The following is a 24,727-nucleotide window of genomic DNA, read 5'->3' on the forward strand; positions in this document are numbered from 1 at the left end:
TTGGATAAATCCTCAAGACTGGGGCATCCAAAGGGTTTTTGTGGCAAGAATATGGGGACTTCTGGGGTGTTAAGGAGAAGAAGAGTTCTTGAGACTCGAAAGAGAGAAAATGAAGAAATTTTTCGAATAAAAGGTAAAGAGTACTGAAATGGCCAGCCCTATTTATACGTAAAATACATTAGGGAACGAGGACCATCCGATCAAACAAATGCAAGATACAAGAGCCATAATTCGGAAGATGAGATGGCAGCAAAAAGGTGGCCAGACCATTTAATGCAATCCTCGAAGCCCGAGCAGGCGCCAATCACAGCGTTCCACGTGTCTAGTACGCAAGTGGTGGGCAGGACATGGATAGTTGAAAAGGAAGTTTAAAACCCCCCACCGTGAAGGTCAAAAATGACGTCATAGATCACGAGCAGGGGCTTGGGGGGAAAATGTACTCCCTGAATATCAGCACGTATTTTGTCGAGCTGGCAAAGAGCCATAACCGATGTGCCACGTGTTCACCGTTCATTCGGAGAAATCTGGTACGATCCCCTAAGCAAATAGCTCGAGCTGATGGATCGTTTAGCTGCTTCTCACTTGGAACCATTGTGTAAACATGGCACCAAAAGGCACGAGCTAGCACTACATTAAGCTCGTGGTGCATCAGAGGCGTGACATACCCCAGGATCTTTATAAAGTCAACCACGCAATATAAACGTGCATATAACAGACATCACGTGTGTGTTTTATTCCTGAATTCCCGGATACGCAATATAAATGTGCGTGATCAGACATCCCACACCTGATTTAGGCCATGCGGCCCATTATCCATTTTTACCTATTGATTAGACCACACTTCAATGTAAGGTTTAGATATTAATCATCAGTGTCACAGAGATGACGTGACGGATGAAGAGATCACAGGATGACCCCAATACCTACTCAGAGATCATTCTCTTATAAATACCAAAACCCTGGGCAATGCAAAGGGTTGGATTCTTCTTGTAAGGCAAATACTCTGTAAAAATAGCAAGCGAAAGAAACAGTAATAATATTGGCTCGTGGACTAGGGGGATTTTAACCTCCGAACCACGTAAAAAGGAGTGATCATTTTTCTTCTCTTGATAGTTGATCGCCAACATCCTTGAGTATTATCATTTTCTTATTACGGTTTACCATTAAGCACTAATCCATCCTAGTTATTCATATAATTCACTGTTGGCGAAAAACCGCATCAACAATATTATATAAAGGATATGTAAATGTTATGTAAATGTATATATGAATTAATTGGTGTTTATGCATAGCTATTATAAATATATGTATAAATGAGCTGGTGGAAGATGTTTTTGTGAGTTTGAGCTAAATATTATAGAGAAAGTGTATTACAAAATACACCACCAAAACATATTTTTTTTATAATTTACTTTAAACTTTTACATTATACCATACATCAGCTTCTCTACTTTTTCTCTACATCATTTAAATAATATATTTTAAAAATATATAATTTATTTTAAGAAATAAAATAATTAAATATAATAGTATCACACTCATATATATATACAAAAGTTTATAAAAAAATAATAAAATATTTATAGCTTGATGAATAGTGTTTCACTACATATAGAGAAATACTATTCATTTAGGTAAAAAAATATAACTTTAAATCACCCATTGGAAGACTATTTAACAATTTTTTCTTTATTTTATAAAAAATTTGACATTTTACCTCCTCCATTGGGAGTGCTCTTAGTACATTAATTAAATGGTGCATAATACTAATTCAAATTGGCTTCGTTATCATTTTTTCTTTCTCATCTTCCCTTTCAAATAAAAAAATATATCATAAGACTTATTATCATATCGATCATGATCATTAGCTATTTAAACACAAATAAGTATTAAAGTTTGATTACATATCAGTTAATGTTGAACAAGTATATATATAATCAAATAACCAAATAAATACCTATTGGAATAACCTATTGAGAAAGTCATGCAACTGTTGAACCAACAACTTCTCATACAGTAAGAATCGCATAGTTAGGATGAAATAAATAAGCACCAGGCACAATATCAACATCAACCATACATGCATAAATTCTAGTCCAAGGGGAATTTTGTGCACCTATAAGTCAAGATCACTAGAAGCCCAACGACCTTCAGTAACAATTGCATCTGACCAATCAAGCAAGTAGCAAGCATTCCTTGCTTCTGTAAAATTATAGCTCTTTTTAACTCCAACACTCTGTAAAATTAATTTTGAAGGTAGTATATTATTTTTTGTATTTGTTTCTTTAAAAAGAAAGAAATCAATTTGAATATTTACCTTAGGAAAAGGAATATTGTTGGATTGTGGAATATTGTGGATGCCCCTCACTTGGTGTTTCTCTACCACCCTAAATATAAACAACAAGATAATCTTCATTTCAAAATTACCAATTTTTAGTTGTACAAGTGCAAGAAAGAATTATTACCAAGTGTTCTTTAAGCAGATTCAACATTTTAGCCATTTGAATCTTCATATTATGCTTCTCTTCTTTCAACAATGTCATGTTATCTTTACACATATTAACAACATTTAATTTTGACCTTATTACCCCCTTCCTTTTCCGATTAAGCGCCAAGAATTTGGATTACCAAATAATTTTGTTAATACATCCTCATCCTTATTGTTTGTAATTCCAGATTTTGGGTCTTTGCATATAATTTCATCCAATTCTTCCTACATATAAATTAGTATAGGTAATGTACAATAATAGAAAACAAGTATAAACATCCAAGATTAAATAATAAATTCTCAAAAAACTTCAGAGGATATTAGGTTGATTGGTTCACCATTCTTCTTGGCATGGGTTCTCCAAAAAGCATTGATCCTTGTTACTTTTCCCCCTTAAGTTTGTTTTGTCTACACAATAGAACAATGTAGAATATAAAATAAAGACTAATAATAATAACCAAAATACATTCAGTAAAAATATTAATTGTAACCATATCATTGATTGTTCGAGCGTATCCTCTTCGACTTAAGGTGTGTGCAACACTTTCTTTCTCCTCTCTTGAAATTTTTCCCTTATAGCCTATTTAATAAGAAACAACCATTAGGAAAAAAAATAACTTGATCTCTACTTAAATATTCAATCACTTATTTTAAATCTTACCATATGTTCTTTTTTACATCACTTTTTTATGCAATCTAGCTTTAATGCTAGTCATTCACCCTCAGTTTCAGCATCAATAATATCCTTGACTAGTCTAGATTTTGCAAATCTCCATAGGTGTAGCACACCAATTAATTTGTGTTCTTTATTTTAATATTAAAATTGTTCAATGTTAGGAATTTATTTTTATTTGTTTGAATTGTTTGGTAGAAGTTATGTGAATTAAAAATTGTTAATTATTTAATTATTTTAATTTGTGAATCCTTGAGTTTTGGTTGTGTGCACCAATGTGCATGGTTAGTAGAGATGTACCCTAGCACTTGTGTGTGTGCATGTGCATGGTATGCATGGTGAGCATGCAATAGACTTGTAAAGCGCCCTAATCTATTACTTTATAAAAACATCACTCAACTCATAGACACATATATAGATATGAAGATATTACCTTACAAAAAGAACAATAAGACTCATTATGAAGACAACGTCGAGTTCTACTTTCGAACATTGAAGATGATGACTCCAAACTTTTCGTAGGAGATCTATACCGACAAGCGCGAACTAAAAACAATTTGGACATGATTCGATTAGGAGACAATGAGTTCTCATAAAAAATGTGTCTCTTCTTTCCAACCCTTCCTCCTAAATCCTTAGATCTACTTCTTTTGTTCTTCATCTCCTTCCCCTCTACTCCCATGTGTTTTCTCTCTCCCCCTCTATTTTTTTCCCACACAATTTTTTTTTCTTCTTCTTTCTCTCCTTCACATGCTCACAAAATCAAGGGTGCAATTCTGATTTTTTATGTTTATTTTTTTTGCTTTGAATGAAGAAGAAGAAGAAGAAGAAGAAGAATAGAGAGTTTAAAAAATTAATGTGCATTTATTATGAAACGCTTATTTTAAATTTTTTAAATTAATTCAAAACTTGAAAAAAGAGCTTACATCTTATTGGTTGGAATCACCATTTCTAATGACAAAAGAAAAAAAAGCAATTTCGAAATTAATGCCAAAAAAAAAAGAATCTATGCAAAAAAAAAAAAAAAATCTTTACTTGATGTACCAAGTCACCTACATGCCATATCAGCATATTTGCACATTTACCTAGGTACCCATTTGTGGGTAATACCCATTGAGAACTTTTCCATATATATATATATATTATATTTGTGGAGTTCCAGAATATTTACTTAACTAGCTAGAAAGTAGTAGTAGTAGTAGTTAGTATTAGTTTGTAGTATGTTAGATTCCGTGGATTTTGGTTTAAGTCGGGACTTAGTTGGAAACTCATAGCAATAGTTATGAATTTTATAAGTTTAACCTATAGTTTAAGAATATTAATTATAACATAAGGTTTGATTAATATTGCTGGTCCTATGTGTATTATTTATTATAACCTAAGATTTAGATAGAGCCAATAAGAATATGACACTTGTCATAAGCATGATTATTAGGGAATTAGAGTTTGTTATTTTATGGTTAGTTAAAAAATTTGTGGATTAGGTTGTTATTTAGATAATTAAATAGATTTTCCCGTAACTTTAGGATACTGTAACTTCCGACCTATTTTTGACCCAGTTATATTATGAATTTCGAAAAATAGTATTTCTAGAAAGTTGTAGATAATTGAATTAGCTTTCTAAAAATATAAAGATGGTGTAAATTGGAGTCGTATAGCTCCAGTTATAATTATTTTACTACAGGTGAGTTTAGAGTTACGAGATTTAGGAAGTTAGAAGTTAGGATTCTTTTTTTTTTCTTTTTAAAACAAGCTTTGACTCCTTAGACTTACCTTTGAAGGATTTGACTGAGTCCTAAGCCTTTCAATGAAGAATATTCAAATATTTTCAATTGAATTAATTATTTTTATTCAAAGCCAAAAAGAAGATTTTTACTCCTAAAACTCTATAAGTAGGACTTAGAACCCAGCCCTTCTCCGCACTCTTCAGTTGTGATCAGACTCCAAGGTGCTAGTACTACCATAGAGTGTTAAACACTTGGGTTGGGAAAAAGCTTTGCCATTCTTAAGCTTTATAAAATACTTGGGAAGTGAGGTTTAGTGTATTTCGGTATTGGAGTTAGACCAATCCATAAAGTCAACTTAGGTACTCCTATTCTTTAAGTCCAATTCTTTAAAACTCTTTATTTTTCTTTAGTTCCTTTTATTCAGATCCTAACTTTCGTTATTGGTTCTTGATTAGGTTCTTGAAACTTAAGTTCTTTCTTGGTAAGTTTCTTCTTGATGGTTTAGTATCCACATTCATTCTTTATTCTTTAGAAATACTCACCATCTGTATTGTTGTTTTTAGGAGTGTTCCAAATCCCGTCCTTGTTCTCATATCTCGGTGTTGGTAAGGAAAATAGGATAGTTTCTATATGCTTATACGTTATGTTATGTATAATATGTTATGATAAGTTTATGTTATCTAGGGCTCATAGTTGCTTAGCTACCAAGCCCTAGTGTTTATCATTTTCATGGTTAAGAGTTATTGTTTACCCTACCTCAGATATTAGACAGGGGACCTAGATGGGTTATCATATACTACCATGTGATCTAACCTACCTCGGATATTAGACAAGGGACCTAGATGGTTTATCGCATGCCATGTTAATGAGTTAATGGCCATTAATATTGTAGTTCTATATGATATACATTTTTATAGTCATATATTTTGTAGTATATGTTTATGATATAGTCTCATGCTTATGATTTATGTTGTATGCTGTTAGTAGATTTTCCTTGCTGTGCATTAGGCTCATTCCTTCATTTTTAGTGTGATGCAGTAAACTAGATACAGAGGCGGAAGGATTCTTGGAAGCTTGGCATGTGTGTTGAGGTTGAATGGAATGGATGGGCTGCGTGTCGATTCGAGGACGACGTTATTTTTAGTCTTTTAAATTATGTTTTTATGTATTTTCCGCATTTAATTTAGTAAAAAATTCATTTAATTTAAAGTTATGTTTTATTTTCAAACAATGGGGTCCCATACCCCGATTTATGTATTTCAACATTTACTTAGAGTTTTTAATAAAATTATGACTGTTTCGTATGTATGTTTTCTTAAGAATATTGTCTATGTATAGTAGTTTTAACAGTCCAAAGTCTTAGAATTAGTTGGGTCATTAGAGTTGGTATCAGAGCCAGGTTCATTTACATGAAGTTCTCCTTGATACACACGTTCAAGCTCCGAATCTAACTGCCAATGTAAGTGTTTATGTTATAGTTGTTATGATTATGTGTATTAGCCCTTATGTTTTCAGTTAATTAGTTTATTTTTATTTTCTTTATTTATTTTATTTATTATCTTTCCATTTATGATTGTATATAGTGAAAACCTTTTTCCAAATTAATACCATTGTTATTTTTGAATGAAATGTATGAGTTTGATTTTCTTTTACAATCATAATAAATAATAAATTTAATAAATAATGACCAAGTTTGGTGAGGGTGGATACAAATCAATGGATCGGGTTCCATATTGAGAGTTTAGGGGGCCATAGTAGTGTGAACGATTTTACTGATCCCAGCCCTCCCTCAATATTGTTAACTTTGGAACAACAACGAGTTTCGAGCCTCAGAATTAAGTCATATAGGATGATTAGAAACAGACTTAGTAAATAATAAAGATGGCTTATTTTTCTATGTTTAGAAACACACCCTAATCATAAAGAAGGATTACATATTTTTTTATAAAAAATCATAATTAATAGGTCCGAGTTATGTTTGCTTAGATTAAGTTTTGTCTTAGATCCTATTAGGGTAAGCTCTAACATGTTCTCGACTGTTAGAACTTTTCCTAAAGATGTCACTCAGAAGGTCTGCACCACGAATGTCAATGCCTCCAATGTCGCTCCTGAGACTAATGAAGCCCCTCTAGTTCGAAGAAGGGGAAGGCGTGCAACCACTGTTGGTGCTAACTGAAGTGCACCATCGCGCCGGTCGACAACATCGCAGAAATTGCAAGACTACGACAACAAGTGGAGGAATTACTACAGCAACAGCGACAACAGACTCAGCCTTCGCCTCTGCCGCAACCACAGCCTCAGCAAATGGCTCAAGTACCCCATCAAGTAGGTCCTTATGGGTGATGACCAATGGCGAACCATGTGCCATACCCAGCTCAGCACATGGAGCCAATCTATGAGCAGTTTCCTAAGCAACACGCTCCAAACTTTTAAGGGACAACAGACCCCTTTGAGGCAGAAGAATGACTCAGAAATGTAGAGCCGATCCTAACGCATATGAATCTCGGCAACGCGAACCGCATATCCTGCGTTTCGTCTTTGCTTAAGAAGGATGCTAGAATATGGTGGGACTTAGGTTAGTAGACTAACGATATTGCCACCATGACATGGAAAAAATTTGTGGAGCTGTTCCACAAGAAGTATTACAACTCGGCAGTCATTGCTACAAGAGTCGAGGAGTTCGCTAGTTTGAAGCAGGGCAACTTGACGATAGTAGAATATGCTCGGCAGTCCGACAGATTAGCCAAGCTTGCACTAGAGATGGTTCCAACTAACTTTTTGAGGGTGACCAAGTTCGTTAGAGGACTTATACCAAAGATTGAGCTAGGAGTTAAGCTAGCAAACCTGGGAAATACTACCTATGTCGATGTTCTAGAAACGGCAATAGAAGTAGAAAGGCTTCAGGCGAATGTTAGTAAGGAGAAGGCTAGTAAGCCTGAGCCTAAACAGCAGGGTCAACCTCAGAATGGTCGGAACAACCACAACAACAGCCGTCAGCATAGCAATAGTAATAGTAATGGTCAAAAGAGAAGGCATCTAGATGATAAGCAGGCCAATGGTGATAAAAGAGCACGGACAAACAATGGAGGCAGTAAGTCGGGTTATGTAGAATACCCGCAATGCTCTAAGTGCCAAAAGAAAAATCTTGGGGAATGTCATGCAAACATCAAGGGATACTTCAACTGTGGTCAGAAGGGTCACCGAATGAGGCAGTGTCCCCAGCTCAAGCAAGAGGAGAAATTAGACAAACCTTGTAGAACTAAGTTTGTGACATAGTTGCCTTCGGATAAAATAGTCCTATCATTACAGATAGTACGAGGCGTACCAATCAAAATTGAGGACGTAGAACTAGAAGGAGACCCGATAGAGCTAGAAATCAAAGACTTCGACATGATATTGGGCATGGACGGACTAGCAAGGCATGGCACAACCATCGATAGCAGACATAAGCAAGTGATGTTCGAGACTCCTGACAGTCAGAAATGATGCTATATGGGAAAAGTTTTAGGACTACATATGCTGCTTATTTCATCTCTCAAAGCTCAGAGGATGATAGAAAAAGGATGTCACACATTCTTAGCCAATGTTATGGATGTTGTAAAGGAAACACCACTAAAAGTTGGAGACATCCACATTGTAAAGGAATTCCCAGAGGTATTTCCTAGCAACTAGTAGGATTGCCGTCGACACGGGAGATAGACTTCACAATCGAACTAGTACCGGGAACCGAGTCATTCGCTATGGGGAGCACCGGTTCTATTTGTGAAGAAGAAGGACGGAAGTATGCATATGAGTATAGATTATCGCGAGCTGAATAAGGTGACAATTAAAAATAGGTACTCGCTACCCCGACTTGACAACTTGTTTGATCAACTCCGAGGGGCAACCATGTTTTCAAAGATTGATCTACGGACCGGGTATCACAGCTCAAAGTACGGGAAGAGGATAATCCCAAGACAGCATTTAGAACTCGTTATGGACATTACGAGTTTCTAGTTATTTCTTTTGGTCTTACCAACACTCCAGCCGCGTTTATGGAATTAATGAATAGGGTCTTTATGGATTATTTGGACAAATTCGTCGTAGTGTTCATCGACAATATCTTGGTGTACTCAAAGGATGAAGTCGAATATGAGGAACATTTAAGGTTGATCTTGTTACGACTAAAGGAGCATCAACTTTACGCCAAGTTCAAAAAGTACGAAATTTGGCTTTCGCAAGTGATGTTCCTTGGGCACATAGTATCCAAGGAAGGAGTTGCAGTAGACCCATCTAAGGTAGAGGTTGTAAAGATTGGCCAATACCAAAGAATGCGTCTAAGGTAAGAAGTTTTCTGGGACTACCAGGTTATTATTGGAGGTTCGTAGAAGGCTTTTCTAAGATAGCCACTCCGTTTACCAACCTAACCCGGAAACAACAAAGGTTCAATTGGACTGATAAGTGTGAAGAAAGTTTCCAGTTGCTTAAGGATATGCTCAACACCAGTACTTTATGTACCGACACCCAATGATAAGTTTGTAGTCTATTGTGATGCATCGAAGCAAGGATTGGGTTGTGTGTTGATGTAGAATGATAAGGCGATAGCCTACGCCTCAAGGCAAACGTAGTTGCTGATGCGCTAAGGAGGAATAATTACGGAAGTCTACCATCATTAGCTGGAATAGAAAAGCCGCTACAGTAGGAGCTGATCAATGCTGGAATAGAAGTAGTCATTGGTAACTTGACTAACTTGTCCATCCAGTCAAGCCAGTTAGAAGATATACGAATTGGGCAAGGACATGATGACACATTAGTAGCACATATGGATGCAGTTAGAGAAAGGAAGGCCACATATTTCCCAATATCTAGTTAGGGTTTATTAAGATACAAGGATCGGGTATGCGTTCCAAATGATCAAGGGATTAAGATGAAGACTTTAGAAGAAGCGCACAATACCCCATACTTAGTTCACCCAGGGTCGCCAAGATGACTCACGACCTTAAAGTGTTATATTGGTGGCCAGGAATGAAGAAAGATATAGCGGAGTATATGTCTAAATGCTTGGTATGCGAGCAAGTGAAAGAAAAACATCAACGACCTGCAGGCTGATTGCAACCACTTAGCATTCCAAAATGGAAATGGGGTGATATATCCATAGATTTCGTGACGGGTTTGCCACAAACAAGTAAGCATCATGATTCGGCTTGGATAGTAATAGATAGATTAACCAAGTCAGTTCATTTATTGTCTATTAAGACTTCGTACACAGCAGATCAATATGCAGATGTTTATGTTTATGTCCAAGAAATAGTACGACTGCATAGAATCTCTATGACAATAGTATTCGATAGAGGATCGGTGTTTACATCGAGATCTTGGAGTAAGTATTTGCCGCTGATAGAATTCTCCTACAACAATAGCTACCAGTCAACAATCGGGATGGCACCCTACAAGCTACTTTATGGAAGAAGGGTCGATCACCATTGCATTAGGACGAGGTAGGAGAAATGCAACTACTTGGACCTGAAGCTGTTAGAAAAGCTCAGGATGTAGTAGCGCTGATTAGAAAGCGTATGCTCGCTGCTCAAAGCCGTTAGAAAAGTTATGTGGATGCCAAGCGACGTGATGTGGAATTCAAAGTCGGAGATCAAGTCTTCTTAAGGATATCTCCTATGAAAGGTGTGAAGTGGTTTGGGAAGAAATGCAATCTTTGTTCCAGGTTTATAGGTCCTTTTGAGATATTGGACAAAGTGGGAGTAGTTGCATATAAATTAGCCCTACCGCCAGCTCTAGCAGATAGTCACAATGTGTTCCACATCTTGATGCTGCGTAGATATGTGTTAGACCCATCTCATGTCCTCAAATATGATATGATAGCACTCCAAAAAGACTTCAGTTACGAGGAACGACCAGCTAGCATCCTAGATAGAATGATGAAAGAATTACGGTCTAAGAGTTTTCTAATAGTCAAGATCCTATGTGGTAATAGTTCTGAATGGGAGGCAACGTGGGAGTTGGAGGAAGACATGTTAACCCGGTATTCAGAATTGTTTGATAAGTAAATTTCGGGGACGAAATTCTTTTTAGTGGGGGAGAATTGTAGAGTCCCAGAATATTTACTTAACTAGCTAGATAGTAGTAGTAGTAGTAGTAGTAGTAGTAGTAGTAGTTAGTATTAGTTTGTAGTATGTTAGATTCCGTGGTTTTTGGTTCAAGTCGGGACTTAGTTGGAAACTCATATCAATAGTTATGAATTTTATAAGTTTAACCTATTGTTTAAGAATATTAATTATAACATAAGATTTGATTAATATTGTTGGTCCTAGGTGTATTATTTATTATAACCTAAGATTTAGATAGAGCCAATAAGAATATGACACTTGTCATAAGTATGATTATTAGGGAATTAGAGTTTGTTATTTTATCGTTAGTTAAGAAATTTGTGGATTAGGTTGTTATTTAAATAATTAAATAGATTTTCCCGTAACTTTAGCGTACTGTAACTTCCGACCTAGTTATATTGTGAATTTCGAAAAATAGTATTTCCAGAAAGTTGTAGATAATTGAATTAGCTTTCTAACGGTATAAATATGGTGTAAATCAGAGTCCTACAGCTCCAGTTAAGTTGATTTTACTACAGGTGAGTTTTGAGTTATGAGATTTAGGAAGTTAAAAGTTAGGATTCTATTTTTTTTTTATTTATAATTTTTAAAACAAGTTTTGACTCCTTAGACCTACCTCTGAATGATTTGACCGAGTCCTAAGCCTTTGACTGAAGAATATTCAAATATTTTAAATTAAATTCATTATTTTTACTCAAAGCCAAAAAGAAGATTTTTATTCCTAGAACTCTATAAATTAGACTTAGAACCCAGCCCTTCTCCTCACTCTTCAGCTGTGATCAGACTCCTAGGTGCTAGTACTACCATAGAGTGTTAAACACTTGGGTTGGGAAAAAGCTTTGCCATTCTTAAGCTTTATAAAATACTTGGGAAGTGAGGTTTAGTGTATTTCGGTATTGGAGTTAGACCAATCCATAAAGTCAACTTAGGTACTCCTATTCTTTAAGTCCAATTCTTTAAAACTCTTTAGTTCCTTTTATTCAGATCCTAACTTTCGTTATTTGTTCTTGATTAGGTTCTTGAAACTTAAGTTCTTTCTTGGTAAGTTTCTTCTTGATGGTTTAGTTTCCACATTCATTCTTTACTCTTTAGAAATACTCACCATTTGTATTGTCGGTTTTAGGAGTGTTCCAAATCCCGTCCTTGTTCTCATATCCCGATGTTGGTAAGGAAAATAGGATAGTTTTTATATGCTTATACGTTATGTTATGATAAGTTTATGTTATAATATGTTATGTTTTTTTATGTTATCTAGGGCTCATAGTTGCTTAGCTACCAAGCCCTAGTGTTTATCATTTTCATGGTTTAGAGTTATGGTTTATCCTACCTCAGATATTAGACAGGGGACCTAGATGGGTTATCATATACTACCATGTGATCTAACCTATCTCAGATATTAGACAGGGGACCTAGATGGTTTATCGCATGCCATGTTAATGAGTTAATGGCCATTATTATTGTAGTTCTATATGATATACGTTTTTATAGTCATACTTTTTGTAATATATGTTTATGATATAGTCTCATGTTTATGATTTATGTTGTATGTTGTTAGTAGATTTTCCTTGCTGGACATTAGGCTCATTCTTTTATTTTTAGTGTGATGTAGGAAACTAGATACGGGGGCGGAATGATTCTTGGAAGCTTGGCATGTGTGTTGAGGCTAAATGGAATGGATGGGCTGCGTGTCGATTCGAGGACGACGTTATTTTTAGTCTTTTAAAATATGTTTTTATGTATTTTCCGCATTTAATTTTGTAAACTATCCAAAGTCTTAGAATTAGTTGGGTCATTACAGTATTTCTTATGTTTTATTCATGTGGAACTTTTTGTTTCTAATAATACTCAAGAATCATTTACAAAATCTCACTTAGAACATATCTTAGAAAAATCGGTCAATTTTATTTATTATATGTCATTGCTACTAATAATATACTTTTTAGTTAAATATATCAAATCCCAAAATATTTATTATGTTATCCCCAAGATAACTAGGAAAACTTAAGCATACTTTAAAATTGAAAATATCATTATTAATTTTTTGTAAAAAAAATACCATCATTAATTTCTTCTTACAACTTTGTATTCCATCAAGTGGTCTACAATATTGTTTTCTAAGAAGAATTGTATACAATATTATTCAAAGCAAAACTTAACTAAACAAAACATATATATTTAGTTTCTTCACTCAATTCGTTCTCTGAAAATGTGGAATACTTTGCTCATTTCTAAAGAAATTCTGAAGATTTATGAATGTTTTCGCTTTCACCAACCTATCAAAATTAAACTTAAAATATTTTTTTCCATAAACAAGGGCAGTCTTTAAGGAAGTCTGATTATCTAGATTTTCTCAAATGTCAAGATCCCTATAATTGAAGAAAGTTTCTCTAGGATTCTTTGAAACAAAAGAAGCCATCTTCTGGTACAACTCTCTTAAAAGATTCATGAAATGATTTGTTACATTAATCCCACTCTCATTCCAAAATACACAATACTGCAGCAAAGCCAAGTTTCCAGCCCTATGAGGGAAAGGTGTTTCCTATTCTGAAACCTCACTCTTTCTACCTCAATAAGGATTCCACTTCATCCAAACTCTATCAATCTTGTTCATTGTTTTCCATAATGTCTTCAATGCTTACTTTGTAAAAGGTTTTTTCATGAAATCAGACTTTAACTTGTAAAAGTAAACAGACACATTTTTCCTTACAAGCCACTCATCTAAGGATGTTATTTTTTCAACTAGGTGATTGTCGATAAAAAATACAGTAGATTCCACCTAATTCATTTCAAAGCACTCTGTTTTCTTTAAACCCAATTCAGGAAATCTTTGTTCTAGAAGAGAAACAAGCTCTTGGGCATGTCCTAATTAATGTCTAATGAAAGACATCATAATTGTTTTGTGACCATCTTCCCCATTTGACTGGTTTACCACATCCAATTGTGCTCTTACGAAAACCTCCTTAGGGAGGTTAGGAGCCACATATTGCCAACGATAAAAAGCCTCGAAGGAGCCTTGTTCTGCACTCCTATTAACTCTGAAAACCGTTACTTTGGGTGGGACACGACTCAATTTGACCTTCCACGAATGGATAACTCCAAAACTTGCTCCACCTCCTCCTATAATGGCCCAAAACACATCCTCTCCCAACGTCTTCCTGTCTAGTATTTTACCATTCACGTCCATTATCCGAGCTTCTATGATATTATCAATCATGAGTTCATACATTCTCATCATCGGTCCATACCCTCCACCACTGAAGTATCCTCCAGTGCAAACCCCAGGACACACAAAAGCTGAGAACACGTGGACTGGACTAGTCTTCCCTATCTTATAGTAAAGCTCGTCGAGGCTAGCACTGACTTGAACCCAAATAGTTTCATCACCAATGTCAATATCGATGGATTGAAAGTTAAGCATGTCAAGAATAATGAATGGGATGCTAAAGACCGATGAGAGGCTCTAGAAATCATGCCCACAGCTTCGAATCCTGAGCTGTAGATTGTGTTGTTTGGTGCATAATATTGTCGTTTTGATGTCGAACTTGTCGTTAACTTGTACGATTGCAAGAGGTTTTTGGGTTTGAAGTGTGGAGTATCTTTTGTTGTGGATGCGGGAGAATAGAATGGATTGGAATGTGGAGTTCTTGGCAGTGATAATGTTTCGGACGGATTCAGAGTTGCCTTAGAGGCATTCAATGAACTCATTTAAAGATGTTGATGAAGAAAGTTTTGAGAGGAAAAAGATTAAGCCAACGAAAAGCATAAAGCCTCCAAGTGTATCCATCATTGGAGTGTACTTCTGCTGTTGCTAAAATGTGAATTCTCTATTGTTCAATGTTTTGATATTAATATAAGCAAATGAACTTTAAGCGTTCATCACCAATAATTGTGTGCTGTAAATGTTCTTGAGTTTTTTTTCTTTTACAATTTCGAATTAGGATATATTGTCATTAAATAAGGATATATTCACAGTATAGTCAAGATATATGTGTAGAAGGTTGTATAGATTTGATGCCCTTTTTGGTTACAAGATTAATTCTTCTTTCTGGGTCATTGTATTTTGTGTGTGCGAAATTCTTATTCTAAGGTCAAAGAACATTTTTTTTTATCCAAAAAAAAAAAGGTATGTACGTTGTCCATGTAGAATTGAAAAATAATTTAGAAAAATATTTTTTTACAAAGAAATATAACGGAAAACAAAATATATTAATCCAGGATGTTATTTTTCTAGATAAATTTCCAAATAAAAACAAAACATATGTAGAAGATAATCTTGTGTATATGATTACATTACCAAAATAATCTGGATATTGACAAAAAGATTTAAAGGAATATATTTTTATGATTTTATTGATAACTCTAATAGAAATATATACAGCTATTACAATTGATCACATGAGATTTTGTCATAAATTGGGGAGATGGAAAAATACTAGGAAAGATAACCATCTCTTATAATAAATGCATATCCAACAGTAAATGATATGTAAGTCAAGTGGCACGTGCTATAGCAATTATAAATTTAGACTAATATAATGATGTGGAGTGCATCTAAAATCACACGTAAAATTAATTGGTCCCACCTTAAAATAAATTGAATTATTTAACATGCATGCTATATTATGTGTATTTTGTGTATCTACTGCAAATAAATGTCTTCTTTATTGACAATATTTTAGTCATTACATATATTGTGTGACTAAATTTCACTTTTAGTCACAACAAAAAATTTTATGTGGCTAAAAAATCATATTTAATCACAAGTTGTCATTAATATAATTTTAGTCACGACTTATTACTTTTAGTGATAAAATTTGTAGTGACTAAAAATACATTCATTGACAACAAATTATTATTTTTATGACTAATACTTTTAGCCACAGACTTTTTAGTTATGACACTGGTAAGATGATTTGTCTTTAGTCACAAATTGTTTACTTGTAATCACAAATTTTATTGTGACTAAAACTAAGATTTTTTTGTAATCTAGAATGAATATGTCCTTATCATTATTAATATATTTATCATATTTTTAAATAAATAATTAATTATATTTTTTCTGATAAATGAGCACATACTCATTCTCATTGATTAGAATCATTATTACACAGGTCAAAATATATAGTGAAATCTCTTCTAATCTCTCCCTCTCTTTTTCTTTTTTTATATTTGTCAATAGCAAAATTATTAGACCATATTTAATGGAGTGTCAAATTAGTGATGCATTGCTAAAATTTAGCTCACATTACAAAAATATTGCTTCAATAGTGTGCCAAAATTGACACATGCTAAAAGTAGTGTCAAATTCAGCACACAATAGATGATGATGTATTATTTTGCATCACTATAAATATTACACTTTTTTATTTACTTTTATATTATTTTTAAGTAGGTACCACATCACTTTTAATTGTGTAGTCGAGATTAAATACTCAACGTTGTGCGTAAAAATTGTGTACAATTTGAGTGTGTTCCAATCATTACTCTTTTGAATTTACGTAGGAGTGAAAAATTGTCATGTGTTTGAGTGGATAGGTATTATATATTTTCATATTTTTTGTGAAAAGTATAGTCATCCATTTTTATGTAAGAAAATGATCAATAGTTTTGGAAAGAAAACTCTTCGTATATATTTATAGGGTGTAAATATATTTATATTTAGAGGTTTATTTATTTTTTTTTTCATTAAAAAATAAAAAAAGAACGAAAAAGAGATGCATGTCATTTGACTTATTACGACTTCTTCCGGGGGAAAATAAAAGTATTAGTAACTATTATTTTTGTATACAAAGTTCACGCAAAATTTGTAAGGATGTTGCAATTGGCACCCATTATTAATATTTTTCTCTCCAAAACCCTTTTCATTAATTAGTTATTACTAAATACATAATTTTGGTAAATTGACATAAATGTCTTCCACAAATATTAAGAAATAATACAAATTTTCTTTTATCACAATTCCAAAACTACTAATATATCACTTTCTATGTTAATTATTATATTATTTTATATAATATAATATAATATGTTTAGATTAAAGAATGTGATCAATGTGTTTGTCATATATTGCAACATTATAATATTGAGAGGTATAAATTGGATAATGTTCATATCCAATTGTGTAACATATTTTTTGAGAAACAAAATCAGCTATAAATTTGTAACTTCCAAATATCACTAAATAATGTGTAGATTGAGAGTTACACATTTTATTGAAAATATATTTTTAACTACCATTATGTGTATGGAGCCAAATTCCATTTTACCTTTTTCCAATTTGAACGATTTTAACACTCTAAGTAACTTCCAAATCTCCATTTTAATTCCATAAAACATCTTATTAAATATTGGTAATAGCCAAGGGGATTGGTGGAATTTAAAATTCAAAGGGTGTCTCAAAACTCTATAAATAGGAGTCCAATGCTCACTTACAAGACACACCATTTCTATCTACTGACAACTTGGCTAGAAATACACAAAAAGGCTTGATGATTCCTGTAATGTCCTACTAATCAGGACCGATACATTGTGTACTTTAAGTGGTGCTTAACTCGCTACACGAGTAATTTGGACTGAAATCGGGTAACTGAAACTAACCCAAGGATTATGTATTAAATATTTTTTTCAACAACAATCATTTCATTAAAAGGTTTAGATTCATACACGGGATCCCTGAAGGGTTTAAAAACGGTCACATGAACAACATAAACACCAAAAGTTGGCCTAAGCGGCCAAATTCCGGATTCAATCCGAGTTCTAGCAAGTAGTCTCGACTATGGCAGTCGAGCAGGCCGCATATGTACACTCCCCCCCCCCCCCCCCGAAGCTCTCCAACTCAGAGCTAGTCCAACTATTCCACGCCCTTACCTGCACCTCAGAGCACCCGTGAGCCGAGGCCCAGCAAGAAAATCTCACAAGGCATAACAATATTCAAATACTCAAAAGAACTAACCGCATGCTTCACAATTATCCAACACATTAAATTTTTTAAACATTTTCCACAATTTACATAGATCTTCATTGTTGACGCGGTTTTTCGCCAATAGTAGATTAAGAAATCTAATAAGGATATTCGTACTTATTTGTAAATCGTAATGAGATAATAAGAACCCGTTCGTACACACACAACTTTTACGTAGTTCAGTGGTTAAAATCCACCTAGTCTACGAGACAGTATTTTTTCTTTTCTCTCACAATTTCAGCAGAGTTTTAGTAATACAAAATGACAGTCCCCTTCCCTCTCCATTATCCCTCATATTTATACGGGAATTTCCTGGACATGTTTGGGTAACCGTGTGAATAAATATGGTATACATTTAATACAGATTATTCTCATTTATATTGGGATATGATTTGATAACATAATTGTTATATTATTTTAAATAATATAATGTTAGATTAAATAATGTGACATAATGTGATTTGTCACACAAATTTGATTTGTCACACCTTGTAACATATTATTGAGAGTCACAAAAATCGGACACATGTGTGTGGAAAATGTGACATATATTTTGGAGTTACAAAAAAACAAACTTGCAACTCCCAAATATTACCCAATAATGTGTAGATTTGATATTACACATTTTGATTTGAATTTCTCAAAAGCCATAAGAGATATGGCTGTTAGAGATGTGATTTTAACTCCCATAATGTGTATGGAAGTTACAAAATCAAGTGGGAATGAATTTGGAACGTTTTAGCAAATTTGGAAAATTGGTTGCTAAAAAAATGACTTGGGCCGCTGCCTATGTTTTTCAGGCCGCGGCCCAAGAGGCAGAAAACATCGTGGGTCGCGGCTCATGTTTTTCAGGCCGGGGCCTGAGCGGCTGACAACATTTTCCAAACTTCGGTTTTATCCAATTTTTAACGTTTCCAACAGCCAAGTAACTCCCAAATCTCTGTTTTAATTCCATAAACATCCAATTAATCATTGGTAACAACCATGGGGGTTGGTGGAATTTGAAATTCAAAGGGTGTCTCAAAATTCTATAAATAGGAGCCTAATGCTCACTTGTAAGACACACCATTTTCCATCCACAAAGCACTTGGCTGGAAAATACACCATAGAGGCTTGATAATTCCAGAGAGCTATTTCCTAGAGAGATCCTTTAGTGCTTAGAGAATAGGGGGAAATAAGCTTTTGGACAAAGGTTTTGAACCTTGTTCAAGTTGGTGATCCCCACTACTCTACACTTTGGTTGTGTAAGAGTTTGTTCTTTTTATTGATTTTATTTTCATTATTTTGATCTTGTTGATCTTATTTACTTGTATTATTATTGTTTTGAGTTTGTAATCTTCTTCTTCTACCTCTTTATATTTACTTGTATTTTGAGAATGTTTATTTAATCAATTACCTTGTCTATTGTATTTTTTGCATAGAGTTGTATTTTAGTTTTTCCATGTTTCCATTGAGTATAAATATATATTCTCTAACAATCAAAACCTTATTGTCCTTTTCAATGGAAGGAGAAACCATAGAGATCTTGTGAGGATCCAACTTTGAAAAGATGGTAAGATAAGGTAATGTTCTTCTTTTGTTTTCTTAGAAGATCTAATGGTTTTCTAATAGTGATAGAAATGAGAAGAAGAAAATTTTACGAAAGACGTTCATTGTTTTCTAATCACCTTTTTTTTCAAATATAGTGGTTAGATTAGAAGATAATTTAATATCTTGAGTTTTTGTTATATGTGATTAATGTGTAAATAATCTAGTAGATTATTGGGTAATATGCTAGCATGTTATATAATCGTCTTATTTTGTGATGATGGGAAATTATTAGAATGACAATTTTATGAGTTTTATATGACATGCATAACTATATTGATTTTGTGAATCAATAAAAAAATATGAAATCATATGTGTATGATATTTGTAATTTATGTTTACATATTAACAAAGAGTTATGTTAGCATGATATAAGTCATATATGTTGACAACTATGTGAAATTATATTGAAATATAATCATGCAAATATTTGTGAGATGTTAATAGGTTTTATCCTATATTTTTGTTAGTATATGATTTGTGAATAAAATAATTATTTGGGAAATTAAAATTCTCATTTAAAGTGTTGAGCATCTCCATTATGAGATAAGAAAAGATGAACCTAAGGGGGTTACATCTTTTGATAAGTGTCTTGCCATTGCAAGAAAAATGGATCAAGGTGGATTAAAAAATTGTGGGATGATATATTGACTCAATAGACTTATAGTCTAGAGTGTGGTCAAATTAAATATATTTGAGAATTATTTAGTGACAATAATTCTTAAATATTCAATGAGGAGACATTTCAAAATTAAAGAAGCAATTTTGAATCTTTAGACCAATGATGAATTATAGAGAACTTTATTCATTTTGGTAAAAGATGGTGATATGTTTAAATTAATCTCAATGAGGAGATAATTTTAAACAACCGAAATCAAAGTGTTTAGATAAATCAATGAGGGTTTATTTTCTTTGATATAGAGTATTTTAAAATTGACATCTTCATTTTGATTTTGATGAGAAAAACAATGGATGTCAAATTGATATTTTCAAAAGAATCTCAAAGAGACTCTTAAGAAATACACATAAGATGTTTAAGTGATTTTGAGATTATTTAGACAACTAAAATTGAAAAATTTGTGATTATTTCTTTGAGAAATTCTCACATTACATTTGTGTTCACTTTTTTTTTTGTGAAATACATAAAATAAAGAAACTAATTGAAAGTTGCTTTGAAAGAAATGTGCATTGCTGTAGAAGGCAAATAAATCAAGATAAAACATTGAGGATTTTATCTTGATCTATTGAGAGTTTATCATGTGTCTTAGAGGACTCATGATGAACTTTGAGAATTATAAGTCTAGATTTATCTTGGAGGATAAGGGACTTAATAGAAATGAAGAGATTTCTATTTTTTTTTAAAAATGATATTTTATTATCACTATGGGAGAAATGTGGGGTCGATGCTCCGAAGTTAATCAATTTATTTTGTTGATAATAATTGATTAATTTGGTCATCCTATCAAATAGGTGATTTTGAATTCCACATTCTAAATCATATTGGCTATATGTGTATAGAATGAACAAATCTAGACATGCTTGGTGTCTAAAGTTATCTTTTTGTAATATTTTGATTCAAGAAGGAATCAATTTAAAACATAAAGGATAATTCTAGAAATAAATAGGTTTCTAGAATTAATATTCAAATGTTTATCTTAGATATTAATCTATAAATAGTGGGGGTGTTGACTATGGTCAAAATCACTATTTTAAAGAGATAACTATTTTAATCAAACTATGGCTAGCAAAAAAAGTTTGAATAAAATAATGAGAGTGTCTAAGTATGCATACATGAGAAAAGAAATGATTCAAATGGAATCATTTCTACATCTCAAGGGATGGGACTTAGACTCCCTAAAGAGATTCACAGTTGATGGTAACCTATCTTATTACTAGTAACCAAACTAGTATTAGGTTCAATAGGTAATAACAAGTCAATCAAGTGAATAGTAGTAGTACTCAAAATTTTGTCCCATCTGAGATATGAGTATTAGAGTGTTACCAAAATGAGGGTTAAAACTAAAATGATTTTTTAATAGAACTCAATCTTGAAAAGACAAGTATTGTAGGGTAACAAAATACTGTAAAAATTCTACATATATAGACCTAGGGGCGGTGCCGCCCCTCATGAGAATTGGGAGTCATTCTCAAGAAAAGTCTATGAATGGAATGTGCATATGGGCATTAACGGTGTAAAAGCAAAACAATGAGGTCTCAAGTGAACATAGATAAGGTGTGTGTGTGTGTTATCACTGGTTTGTTATTAATGGATAGTGGTTCAATACTTCGGCAACTAAAATTTCAACAAAATTTGTGATAATTACACTAAGGTAAAATTCAAGTCGAAAGACATTTTACTTTATGCACCAATGCAAATGTTTCTATAGAGAGTCATTATTTAATCAAGTAGGGGAATATTATATTTTAATATAATGTTTTGATTGATTAAATAAGTGTTACAAAAAGTGATTATTTAATCTAAGTGGAGGAAAATGTTATATTATTTTAAATAATATAATGTTAGATTAAATAATGTGACATAATGTGATTTTTCACACAAATTTGATTTGTCACACATTGTAACATATTATTGAGAGTCACAAAAATTGGACACATTTGTGTGGCAATTATGACATATTTTGGAGTTACAAAAAAACAAACTCGTAACTCCCAAATATTACCCAATAATGTGTAGATTTGATATTACACATTTTGATTTGAATTTCTCAAAAGCCATAAGAGATATGGATGTTAGAGATGTGATTTTAACTCCCATAATGTGTATGGAAGTTACAAATTCAAGTGGGAATGAATTTAGAACGTTTTGGCAAATTTGGAAAATTGGTTGCTGAAAAAACGACTGGGGCCGCTGCCTATGTTTTCGGGCCGCGGCCCAAGAGGCAGAAACATCGTGGGTCGCGACTCATGTTTTTCCAAACTTCGGTTTTATCCAATTTTGAACGTTGCCAACAGCCAAGTAACTCCCAAATCTCTATTTTAATTCCATAAACATCCAATTAATCATTGGTAACAGCCATGGGGGTTGGTGGAATTTGAAATTCAAAGGGTGTCTCAAAACTCTATAAATAGGAGCCTAATGATCACTTGTAAGACACACCATTTTCCATCCACAAAGCACTTGGCTTGAAAATACACCATAGAGGCTTGATAATTTCAGAGAGCTATTTCCTAGAGAGATCCCTTAGTCGTGCTTAGAGAATAGGGGGAAATAAGCTTTGGGACAAAGGTTTTGAACCATGTTCAAGTTGGTGATCCCCACTACTCTACACTTTGGTTGTGTGAGAGTTTGTTCTTTTTATTGATTTTATTTTCATTATTTTGATCTTGTTGATCTTATTTACTTGTATTATTATTGTTTTGAGTTTGTAATCTTCTTCTTCTACCTCTTTATATTTACTTGTATTTTGAGCAATTGAATTGTAATGTTTATTTAATCAATTACCTTGTCTATTGTATTTTTTTCATAGAGTTGTATTTTGGTTTTTCCATGTTTATATATATTCTCTATCACGGTGGAAAGACTTGTGTTGGTTTGTAGGTCCAGTCGTCATTCCAGGAAGCATCCATATCGACGTGGGGCGTTACACATGGTATCAAAGCCTTGACCCAGCCGGAAGTGTGGTCGACGGGGACGTCTGACTCGTAAGGGGGGGTAATTGTGACAGTCAGAATCCCGTGATCCATAAGGGGAAAGACTGGGTAAAAGTTGTGCAATCCCACACCACCTGGGGAAGGTCAAGTGTGATGATTCTAAGATTGTGTAGGTATGGGACTATGCTGTTGAAGAGGGCTTAAATGGATTGATGGGTACTACCTATGCCAACAAGATGCACCTTCTTTTTTGTAGCCCATCACTTGAGAACTCGAAAGTTAAGCATGCTTAACCTGGAACAATCTGGTGATGGGTGACCTCCTGGGAAGTTTTCCCAGGAAGCGGGCAAGTGAGGACAAAGCACGCTGGAAAGACTCGTGTTGGTTTGTAGGGTCAGTCGTCGTTCCAGGATGTAGCCAAAGTGACGTGGGGCGTTACAAAAACGTAGTGAGATCCTCTACTCAGAACAAGAATAAAGGCAAGCAGGTTGACTCTGACTCTCAAATTCCTCATTTCGGCCCCATGGTGGAGAGGGAGCTCGTTGTCGACCCCAACGCATTCTTCGATGCCGAGTACATAGTGTCCTAGAAAATGACATAGGGGTAAGTTAACAAGATCCTGCTGAGCCATGGATCGAGATGGGAGATGATGGCCTCTAAGCCCGACCTCTGTTTGTAGGAGAGCGGAGTTGCGCCCCTCTCCAAGATGATAATGGGGCTTGGAGTGATAAGCATCAGAAGGCAAGTGCCTTCCTTCCACTAGACCAATACTTCGTAGATTTTCTGAACTACGTCAGACTGGCACCGTTCTAGCTCCTGCCAAAGTTATACAAACTTTTGACAGGGTTACAATATATATTTCTGAGGCACGAGTGGGAGATCCCCACTCTGGCAGATCTTATGTATTTTTTCTGCCTCAAGGCCAGTACCGATCATAAGGGACGAGGGGACAATTTTTACTACCTCACTCGTTTTCCAAACTCAGCCTCTATCATCGACCTCCCCAGCCACCCAAATGACTATAAAGACTTGTTCTTTTTATGTCAAATGTGTTGGGGTTTTATGCCCTAATTAAAACCCAATTTCTTTGTAATCTCATTTATTATCAATAAAAGAATAGAAATCATTTTTTGACTTGGACAATCACTTTGCTCACATGTTTTATTTTCATGATTATTTGTTTAATATAAGCTTCTATTAAATCTCGAGCATATAGCTACTCATATTTATAGTGACGTAATCACAGTGGAATAAAAATATGAATATATGTTAAAATATAAGTTAGTCCTAAGATTAGTCAGTGCACAAGATTTACACTAACTTGCCAATCTACGATATGATCTACTTACACATTGCAGTGTTATATTATTTCCAGAACATTAGCAAAGTAGATAAGATCAGATGTACTTGTTACATCGGACTGGATCGATATTGACATTTGATAGGAGAGGTAAACATACCGTTATTATCTATTCTAGTCATGTCATATAGTTGACCACAGGTCAATTCAATCTCAATTCTGAGTGGTTAGTATTATAATTAATAACGTATCTATATTGCTTATAGAGAACTCTATGA

At 33.8% G+C, this 24,727-nt stretch overlaps 1 protein-coding gene across 1 annotated transcript; it reads right to left on the bottom strand.

The window, feature by feature from the left end:
* Positions 1–2,116: 2,116 nt before the first annotated feature.
* Positions 2,117–14,407, bottom strand: LOC133799563 (berberine bridge enzyme-like 16). The gene is made up of 4 exons (XM_062237566.1): positions 13,919–14,407; positions 2,589–2,713; positions 2,318–2,387; positions 2,117–2,236 (listed from the first exon to the last, which is right to left on the bottom strand). Exons 1-4 carry the CDS (start codon positions 14,405–14,407, stop codon positions 2,117–2,119), a joined length of 804 nt encoding a protein of 267 aa, XP_062093550.1.
* Positions 14,408–24,727: the final 10,320 nt, after the last annotated feature.

Source organism: Humulus lupulus, chromosome 9 (genome assembly GCF_963169125.1).
Source record: "Humulus lupulus chromosome 9, drHumLupu1.1, whole genome shotgun sequence".
NCBI classification, from domain to species: domain Eukaryota; kingdom Viridiplantae; phylum Streptophyta; class Magnoliopsida; order Rosales; family Cannabaceae; genus Humulus; species Humulus lupulus.